The 11206-nt window shown below is 28.3% G+C and overlaps 1 protein-coding gene across 1 annotated transcript; it reads right to left on the reverse strand.

Annotated features, from left to right (window-relative positions):
• Positions 1 to 4339: 4339 nt before the first annotated feature.
• Positions 4340 to 6087, reverse strand: LOC125867464 (aspartic proteinase PCS1-like). The gene has a single exon (XM_049547977.1). It carries the CDS (start codon positions 6053 to 6055, stop codon positions 4715 to 4717), a length of 1341 nt encoding a protein of 446 aa, XP_049403934.1. The 5' UTR covers positions 6056 to 6087; the 3' UTR covers positions 4340 to 4714.
• Between the last annotated feature and the right edge of the window lie 5119 nt (positions 6088 to 11206).

Below are 11206 nucleotides of genomic sequence, written 5' to 3' on the forward strand. Positions count from 1 at the left end.
ATTTTATGTTAGTTTGGTTTACATTTAAAAAAATCAATAATATTTGATTTAATTTTGATTTTACTCAAAATAACCGAAAGAAATAATCAAATCGAATCGACCAATTATATACATATTATTTTTATAATATACATAATATGAACAATTTTAAATATCTTATAAATGTTATCATCAAAATTTATTTATGAAACCAAAAAATCCCCAAATAAATAGTATTACAAACATGTATGTTCCTCCCCCTAATCTTTGATTTTATTTTCGTGTATGATTAATAATCGAATAATCAAATTAAAACGATAAGAATTAAACAGATAATGTATATCATATTATATTTGATTTGATTTTTTTGGGGCGTACCAAACACACATTTTATTTCATATTTAACAAAAACAGTTCAGATAGAGGTCAAAAGCTTCAAATAGAATCAAAATATAATGATGTGATAATAGTAACATCGTCATGTTCTTATTTAGGACGTTCGAATTTTCCAACGTACCAAAAAAAAATTAAAAAAATTATGACTTAGAAGACCGTTACAGCTTTTACAGCTTTAATTTTTTGTTTAAAGTCTAAATCATAGTGATTGTTTCACCTTTTTTTAGGTTGGCAAAATTAATATTAAGTGTACGCACCGACCAAAACACTAAAAAGGTTTAGTTGACAAATCTTACAAGTGAGAATCACGAGATTATGGTCAACAGAAGCTAAGTAAGGGCCCTAACGTTATCGATCGATTTTTTGACCAGATCCCCTTAAAAATTGTATGTATAGATTGATTCACGTTATTTGAGGTGATCCAGTTCAATATTTATACACAACTCCTATAATAAAATTGAGAGTGATCAACCCCAGAAACATGATGATGGTGAAATGATTTAGGATTCCTCAATCTTTAATTATCTAGAGGTTTTGAATTCGAGCGTCTACCGAGAATAGAAAAGATCCTCTTCAAAGCGTTGTAAAAATTAGATTTGTAATGCATGAATTTGAATTTAATTGAGCCTAATACAATTTTGAAATTATTTTATTTCACTATTTGAGATTACTATTTCATATAAAACATAAAATAAAATAATTTTATAGAATATCTTTGTTTATCCCAATCCCGTACCAAAATGAGTATTTGTTTGAATTTTTTCTTTAAAGTTTAAATCTTAGTGATTGCCTCATCTTTTGTAGGTTGGCAAAATTAATAGTACCGACCAAAACACTAGAAAGGATTAATTGACAAAACTTAGAAATTGGAATCACGATATATATTAGAAAAAAACAAATTTATAATGCCTTCAAGCTAAGGGAACTACATTTCTCCTTTTCGAGTGTGTTCAATATGGAGGAAAAAAAAAGAAAATAAGTTACATAAATCATATTTCATATTGATTGTCTCATCTCTATACTTCAACAGAACCTATCCTCTCCTTGATGAGGAGTGACTAGCTCGATTAATATGAATATGTGTTGTAGAAATATTATTACTCGATCGATGTTTTGCATTTCCTATTAAAGAAAACATGTATTTAAATAACTTGAATTGTGATATCTAATTATCATGGAATAAGATGCGTAAGTCATTTAAAAAGTAATTGAATTGAACCAAAATAGAAAGAAGAAAAAAACCTAAGATGGTTGAAACAATTCGTAAATTTAATTTTCATTATACATAATAAATCAAAAGTAAAAAATTAATATGATATAACTTTTTGAAATAGTGGATCAAATCGTATCATTGATGCCTTATGTTATTATAAATATATATATATATATATATTATATCATTGTTCCTAAATACTTATAATACAATAATAATTATATTATTGTCACTAGATCGCAAAATTATTTTGTTATAGTAACGGTAACAGAGTTAGACTCGTGCAAAGGTAATAAAAGAAAAAAAAGGATTAATTTGAACTATAAAATTACCAGCTAAAACATCTTAATCATGAGATTATGGCCCATAATTTTTAAAATCTAATATTCAGTCAAAGTGACAAACACATAAAAAACAATCAAATTACTCATATTAGTGCCTTCCTAATTTATATTATACTGGTCCTACCGTAACTTCAATTCATAGAGACAATTCCTGAGTTTTTTTTACATATAAATGGAGTAATATTTTCTGGTTCATTAATTAATTATTAGTTGTCACCTTATAATTATTAGGGGCTGGGCTACTTTTGTCCAAGAGAGTTTATTTAATTATTTAGTAAAGTTCATTGTTTAAAAATTTATATTATGAGTTCGAGTCTCATTGTTAAGTACGTAGTTTCTCATTCACTTAATATTTTAAAAATATAGATTTGTCCCAGATTAAAATTTAAATCTAAGACAATTAAACTTTAAGACTTATATTTAGTCACCAATTCAATTGTGGCTAAATAGTTACTTCATATATTTCATTTTATTTGTCATATTTTAATTTGACACGAAATTTATGTAAACAAATAAAAAATTTTAATTTTGTGATTTTAAATTAAAAATATGTCAACATATAAAAAATGTGTTTTAATCTTGTGATCTTAAACATGTCATGTAGAAAGTTAAAATTAAAGAATTATCACAAAGAGAAAAAGGCGTTCTTTTTAAAATGACCTAAAAAGAAATATAAGACAAAACAAATTGAAAATGAGAATAATATTTTTTAGTCATGATCCAAGTTCATGTCATGTATTGCTTATTTTGGCGCAATAAACCTCATGAATTTGGCCCTGTGGTTAGGACATTATATATAATCAAGCACAAAAACGTACATATCATGTGAACTTATATGATGTCTTATAAAGCGTTTCACTTTCCCCCTCCATTCTTAATGAAGAAGTCTCACATCGGTCAAATATGAGATCCGTCGTACAATCCTCACCCTTGAGCTAATTTTTGAAATTGAGTTAAACTCAAAATCTATTTCTTTATATTGTAAGCATGACTCGTCCGAAGGACGCGTAAGAAGGTGATGAAGAATTCCCTCATGGGTCAATTATGAAATAGATGACGTCTCTTTATATAACTTGAACAATTTTCACCTTTTGAACTAAATTTTGTGTTAAATTCACCCCAAAAATCGTTTCTCTACAATTGCGATATGGAAATAGCATAAGTTTATAACATGAACCTACTTCTTACTAAAATTTGCTAGACTAGACGTTTGTAAGTCTTTTTCTTTAACACATTCTCATTAGCCGTGGCCTTGAGAGTCACATTTTCTTCCATGATTAATTTTAATGTCAATTTTAATTGAAAGAAGAATTCGGAATTGACTTTCCTCGATTCAGGATCCAAAAGAAGTGTACCCTTATCATTTGTTCTTCTTTTTTATTTAATCTTGTTTCTATCCCCTACATGAAAAAATAGGATATATGATTTTTACATTAATCCTTGTGTTTAGCACGTTGACCATCATGACTATCCATAATTAACTTTATTCATTCTAATCTAGTAAACTATTATTTTAATAATTTAATGTCCCTACTAACAACTAGAAAAAAATAACTAGTCAGTAGTTGGCAAGACAGTGCACTAGTTGAAGTGTGTCCCACAAATTAAATAACTATATGGAACAGAAAGCGTGCATGCATATGTACATTGTTTCACAACATGTCTCTATTTACTCTTAAATAATTTAATTTCTTGTCCATTGACACATAATATCTAGACATAGATATTTATTAAATAAATATACATAAAAAGGGATTTGAGACGTGAGATACTTGAATTGAGGGTTTTTTGAAAATGGGATATCCACCTTTATAGAATAGGAATAAAATTTGCGTAATGCGTATGCTAACTCTATGTATCCTTTTCAGATCATGCTTGTAAAATGTCACTAAAATTGTTGTTATAGTATAAAAAGGGAAAAATTAAAAGTTACTATGTTTTAGAAAGATTATTTTGGAGATTACAAAAGAGATTAGGGATAAAATCGTTACAAAAATTTAATTAAATTAAAAATGCTTTAAATTGTAACTATATATTGAAGACGATCATCTTAAGACCAATTTTAATCTATAAGTACTTTTAATTTGTCAAATACATAGATAAATCAAAATTTCTTTATAAGCTAATAAACTTTAATTCGTTTATAAACTTAGTCAAACATACTCTTAAGACTTTTAAATTTTATTAGACTTTATACTTCTATTTACTTTGCATTATTCTTTCAGAAAAATATTTTTTAAAATTTTTCTATGAAACTTACTAAGTGGTGTCGAAATAACAAACATGAAGCAATGTGTGTCGATATATCAAATATTGCTTATAGAAAGATAGGACTATCAAAATCTTAATTAAAATATCTTAAAAGTGAACTAATTAGATCAAACGAAATTTAAGTAAACTTTCCATGTAGAAATAAAAAAATAATACATATAATAAAAGAATTGCAAATTTAATCAAGTACATATACATATCATACATTATATGTTCTCATCCTCATCTATTACTACTACATTACTATTTTACACTGCACAAGACCTAAGTCCTCTTCTAGCTCGAGACCATTGATTAAAATATCATATAACTCGAATCATAGTATTACTAATCTGAACCTCTTTGTAGCCTCGAACATGCAATTAAGACTAAAGCCACGGCCAGCGCCATATTATCATCCAATATATATAGAATGAGCAAGCGATATTCAGAAAATTAGGTCACGATAGACCTTCGATCTCTTCGAATATAATCTCATGAAATATATACCATAGTATATAATTAATGCCCATTACACTTGCATACTACACTCACCTTTCCCAAACCCTACTCTTCGATTTCTCAAATCAAATTCTACCCATAGATTTTGTTGATGAAAATTGCCAATAATATTACTTGCAATACCAAGTGATTCTGACCGTCCGATCCCAACACAATGGATCCCACCCTCCACTTCATCTAACATCCTTTCCTTATTGATTAAAATCTCAACTCCATTTTCAAATTGCAATGTCATGTCACCTATCAAACGTTCGATTTCCATTGAATGGACGCTATCAAAACACATGTCGAGCGCTTCCCCATACACGTAACCTCTCTTCATTTTCCGACCAACTAACCTAACAATTTCTTCTCGCACCTTATTATACGCTTCTTCCACCAAAAAAGTGTATTCCGTGCCCGAATCGACAATCGTCTGGCCAGAACCACCGGCATTTGGCCGGAAAACCCTCGTAGAGATATTCAATTTTTTTTCGCCAATTTTTATCCCTAGCATACCAACTGTGTATGCTAGGGGGTCCAAATTAGGCATGCGTTGACTTTGAGGAAAAGTCAACAAATTTACGTATCGAAATGTACGAAAATTCGGGTTTTGCCCTAGGTAAAATGTTCCGGTAGGTTTAACCGTATGGTTACCTTGTCGAATTGGCACACAATACGAGAATTTTTGTACCTTGGCTTGGGAGGCAAAAGAGAACCTTCCAAGATTCATTCCCAAAATACCCTCAGCATCATCGGACTCGGTAGCGCAACCAAGAATCAAAGGAGGGGTACTTTGGGAACGTGAAAATGTAATTTTTTCACGGACAAGATTACCCTCAGCCAAAGTACCATCAGCATAAAAATACGAGTAGTGGCACAACCGATTTTGGTCACACGACGTTGGAAGGGTAAAATCGGGAATTCTCGGCTTACACAAAGGATGACTACAAGGAAGGACGGAAAAAGAAGAGGACAAAGAAGGATCAAACGACGTCGTTGGCGGGGGTATTTTTGGAATTTTTTTATGGCACTGAATCCAAGAAAGTTGACTACCAGTATCCAAAACCATTTGTTGATTTTGTGGTGGTGTACCTATAGGAAGTGTAATAATAAGAGCCATAGAATATTTAAAAGTTGATTTATAATTCAAAGATGGAACTCTAGGCTTAATTTTTGTATTTGTATTTTGATGAGAATTTGCCATAAGGGATGAAAGAAAAAGAGCTTTAGATGATGAATTATGTGATAATTGTGTTGAAATAAGAGGAAATGACATAGAAAAAGGGGTATTTTTTGCTAATAAAATGTAGAAAAAATTCAAGAATGTAACAAAGAGAAGAAGAATTTTTTTTGAAGATGAAGAATCCATTTTTTTTTTTTTGGAAAAAGTGAGGTGAGAGAGTGAGTAGATGGATGTGTATTTATATATAGATTTAAAGGTTTTTTTTTTAAAAAAATAAAAAATCTAAAGAGGAAATAAAGGGAAAAAGAATTAAAAAAGAAAAAGAAAACGCGGTTTCTTTAATAGGGCTTTTAGTTGTTTGCAAGCTGGTTGTAATGATAACAGTTAACTACTTTTCCTTAGTGAGCTGTAGGTGAGACACTAGCTACGTTTTCACCAAATAGTACGATTCGACGGATTGATGTTGTTTGACTGGATGTAGAATTTTTAAGAATTTTTTTAAAAAAAATTTACGATCTAAAGTAAATTGTTATTATCCATGTAATTATAAATTATCTTATTAAGAAACTAATAGGCATTATAAAGTTAAACGGTTACCAGATATGAAAATATGTCACATAAATTGAGATGAATAAAAGAAAGTACTAATTTCCTAGATTTGCCCTTTGGCTTTTTCCTCTTTTTTTTTCGAGCGTTTGACAGATATTTTAAGATTCTAATTTAAATTTGTTGTTGCATAAAAATTATTTAAGTAGGAAGTGTTCTAAAAATGAATTCAAAATTTGACGTTTATGAATTTTTACTGTAATTTTTATATTAATACTATAATAATAATTAGATTGACAGTTAAAAATCTATTAGTATGAATGTAAATTGTCAACTAAAGTTACTATATTCATGTAAGTTTATAATCATATCTTTAAATTTAGTTTATTTTTCATTAAGAATGAAAGAATTTTATCAAAACTAAAGGACAAATTGAATGCTGGTTTTTGGATAAGGAGATTTTCGAAATCAAATTAATTAAAATATTTAATTAGCATATGCAACTTGTCCTCTAGTTATTGTTTTCTTTAATTCCTTTGATTGTTTCTCTTCTCACTTCTTTTGACCCCATTTCCTTCTTGTCCTCTTTCTCTAATATTCATTTATTTTTGCCTTCTTTCGGCACCTTCCTTTCAATATTTCTTCTTTTTCCCCTCAACTAATTAACAAATACAAAATGATGTGGTAGTAATAAGAGAGTAAGTTTTGTGCACAAATAATATAAAGAAAAACTCATAAAGAAAATTTTATAATAATTTGTAATTTGTCACAATCATAGGCGAAGTCATGATTTGAAAATTTTGGGTGCACTAATATTAGCTTAGCTCAAAATGAGCTTTAAAATAAACTTAAAACAAAAATAGTGAAACAACACTGTAGCTGGATTCAAATCCAAGTCTGGCGGGTAATTTCTTTAGCTTGTACCAGTAGTACAATGAAATACCTATGTTCCTCATGGGTGCACTATTAATTATATCTTAATTTATGTCAATTTCTCAAGATAGATATACTGATATACATATATACATGATTTTTTTCCTAGGTTAACGAGTGAACGTGTTCCTCCGCCTATAGAGATGGGTCCACCTCTGGTCATAATCTAAGTCTAGGCATATATTGTTAAAGTTTTGGTTCAACAAATCTCACAAATTTGTTTCTTCGACTATACTTTCATCGATCCCCCAAAAAATGTGCACCATATAAATTTATGGTAGAAATAGTTTGTCAGTTTAGAAGTTTGGCAATTGTTTTCTTTGATCATTGACCAACACTCATTGATCATTTTTCCACCATAAGTGTCACATAATCAAATAAAGATGCTTACTAATTTATTATAATAGATTAAATTACAATTCTACTAATCCTATTTTACACGGTTCGTTTATATAACTTAACTTAGTCTAAAAACCTAGAAAGATCCTTAATTGAGCACTTTTATTAGATTATGTACTAAAGTTATCCTTTGTGGTTCACCTAATCAAGAATTGGAAACTTCTAAGAACAAGATCAAAATTTGTGTAATCAATTGTCTCATTCATTCAACAAAAAGAGCATTCATTTCTTTCAAACACACGTCTTTTGGCTGTCTTTAACTTTTTACTTTTTTTTTATATTTTTTCCTTTCTTATTAAGAAAGATTAATAAAAGTATTATTACGAAGCATATAATAAGTGGAACTCAATCTTAAAATTATAATATATGATGGTGTACAGTAAAATGTCTTCTAATAAATTCTTTTTGTTCTCACTTCTCTTTCCTTTTAGAGTGTGTTTTGGTGTGAAAGAATTTATTATTATTTTAAAAAAATGAAAAGTTAGTAATTTTTGTGTACATGTTAGTATTTGGTAAGTAAATAGACAAATATTTGTGGGGTTGTTGAGATTATAATAAAATAATGCAATTTGGAAGATAATAATGGTAAATTTTAATAACGACGATAAATTGGAAGCAAGAAAATTATAATATAAGAAGTATAGTATTTAATATTATTTGGTCAAGTAATTAACCTACATGTCGAGAAAATTAATATAAAAAAATAAAACATATTGACAGAATAATCTCTCATAAACAGGACTCTTTAAGCTAATATATCGCGAATGTTATTGTGTTGTTATCAAAAAGACTTTAATTTATAAAAGTCCATTTTTTTCCTCCAAGAAAGAAGTTAAATATGAAATTAGAGTATTTTTTCCACTGGGAAACATATCGTTTTCGAAACGCAATTATTCTAAAATCAAAATGATTAGGTCGGAAACTATTTAGGCAAACTCTAATAGGTCATGTGGTGTAAAAGAGGGTGGAGAGGAGACGATTAGTATGAAACGTCCCTCAGAACTCGAACTCGATATACAACTTCAGTCGAAATATCGATATCTCATTTAGGTTTTATATTTGTTTTAAAATAATTCATTAAGTACTTATGTAAAAAAAATTAAAATTCAATTTTTAACATCTGATACTGCCATTTTAAAATTTAGAAAATCATTAAAATTTATATCTTAACTCCACCTCTAAAACTCATAACATAAGTTATTTTTCAAAAAAACTTGACCAACAAAACACGACAAATTAGAAAATATTTCCGACTCTACCAAATATATCCTTAGTGTTTTAATTACTCTCCCGTCTTAAAATAAGTCTTATCTTAGCAAAAATAATTTATTTAATTGCGGAGACCTGATTCAAATGGTGGGACCTTGTGCTGCAATCACACATTTGGTTTCAAGTTAATGAAATATGTTGGTGCACATAATTTGGCACTAAATTCTATAGCCTATAATAATAATATATAGTATTAGTACATAATAGAAAATTAAAAAGTAGTTCCACATGGTCCATTCTCAGTAGTTTGGTCACTCACAGACAATATCATCACTTGCTATTCCTTGTCCTAGACATTTTTTTTAAGTAGCAAAGTTAACATCATGTGTGGAATTTTAATTATTTTTTCTCATTCGGTGTACAATATCATATTGAAATTCAATTAAATTTAAATTCACGCGGGAAAGTTCCACATTAAGATCTCTTGATTAATGATGAATGGCTACTTATCAGCGACCTCTCTTGTTGATTAAATTTTAAATTTAAATAATTAGTGGACAACCTCTAGAATGATCAATTTGTTATTGTTGTACTTCATATTTTTCTTCAATAAAGATGAAGCTTATATAACTCTTCTTCAATAATAATAATCTCTCTATCTCATTTTATATGTGCAGATTTATTATTTACCAAATCAATTATTTTTATTGTGTCTTTTCAAATTCTATTTTTCATGAATAAAGTAGTTGAATTAGTTGCAAAATTCATCAGTTGCTAATTAGTTTGTAGCTAACATAATTTACTTTGATAATTTATTTTTAATTCATCGCTAAATAAGATTGAGGATGAATTTGGTTAGCCAAGAATAATAAAAATCTTTTACTAATTCCTGTTTTAAATAGTGTTTAAATATTTTTGAAGAACTAACTGTGTTAACATATGATATTTTTATGTAATTTTTGTTGGGTTTCTTTGTATTTAAAATTTTTTTTTTAAGAAAATATCTAAATCTGAATTCACACTAATAATTACAAAGTGTTTAGACACTTATATCGACTCCTTTACATATATAATTTTGGAGAGCGTGATTACCTGAGTGATAATGATGTATTATCAAGTATCAATCAATTAATTGACTACGTCTAAATTTTACATTAATTAGAGTAAGCTCATACTTAACCTATTCTATTGATTTGTTTCCACATAATTAAATTGTAATCTTATTGCTTTGATAACTCAAATTCAAAATATCTTTATTAAGGATAAACGAATTTCAATCATGTCGATAGGTAATTGAGTGAATTTAATAGACATCAATCATCATTATCGAACTTCACTTCTTGCAGCTATATTTGATTTTTTTTTTTTTTTCCTTCCTTCCCTATCAATATATATCATAGGTGATGTTTTTTTTTTTTTGTTTTTTTATCCATTAGTAGCAACAATTTTTCTTTTTTCACTTTTTTCAATTTACTCAACATGTGTGTGGTGGTGGTAGTGATGGTGGTGGAAGGTGGAGCCTGGGTTTTTTATATGCTCATGNTGAGTGAATTTAATAGACATCAATCATCATTATCGAACTTCACTTCTTGCAGCTATATTTGATTTATTTTTTTTCCTTCCTTCCCTATCAATATATATCATAGGTGATGTTTTTTTTTTTTGTATTTTTATCCATTAGTAGCAACAATTTTTCTTTTTTCACTTTTCTCAATTTACTCAACATGTGTGTGGTGGTGGTAGTGATGGTGGTGGGAGGTGGAGCCTGGGTTTTTTATATGCTCATGCAACGTCGTTTTCTTGATTATGGCAAGTAGGATATGTGTGCTTCAAATATCATGGGTTCAGATACGTTGGTGATGTGATCGAATGTAAAAGGGTGACGAGCAAGTCAATTTAGCGTAGTTATATAGATGCTTCTAAGTGTTCGCGACTCTTATAATTTTGATCGTGACAAATTTGGTATGATAATTTAATTTATAGGAAATTTTTGAATATCTTATGTCTACGTATGAAATATAAAGGATCAAAATTGATGTTCTTTTCTTTTTAATCTCCTAATTTTTTTTTAAAAAAAAATGATACACTACATTTTTTTTATATTTTAAAATAATTAAACTTTAAACTCTTTATTTTATTTTTAATGTGATAATTTGTAGTCACATAACATTTATATATTTGTTAGAGACCCAATTTTTATTTTTATTTTTTGTTCTTCAATTTAGTACTCTATCAAGTATCATATCATAA

The sequence above is a fragment of the Solanum stenotomum genome, chromosome 6 (genome assembly GCF_019186545.1).
Source record: "Solanum stenotomum isolate F172 chromosome 6, ASM1918654v1, whole genome shotgun sequence".
In the NCBI taxonomy this organism is placed as follows: domain Eukaryota; kingdom Viridiplantae; phylum Streptophyta; class Magnoliopsida; order Solanales; family Solanaceae; genus Solanum; species Solanum stenotomum.

What these genes read in the sequence shown, in the direction of transcription:
- LOC125867464 (XM_049547977.1), bottom strand. Translation starts at nt 6,055, where the DNA reads ATGGATTCTTCATCTTCAAAAAAAATTCTTCTTCTCTTTGTTACATTC.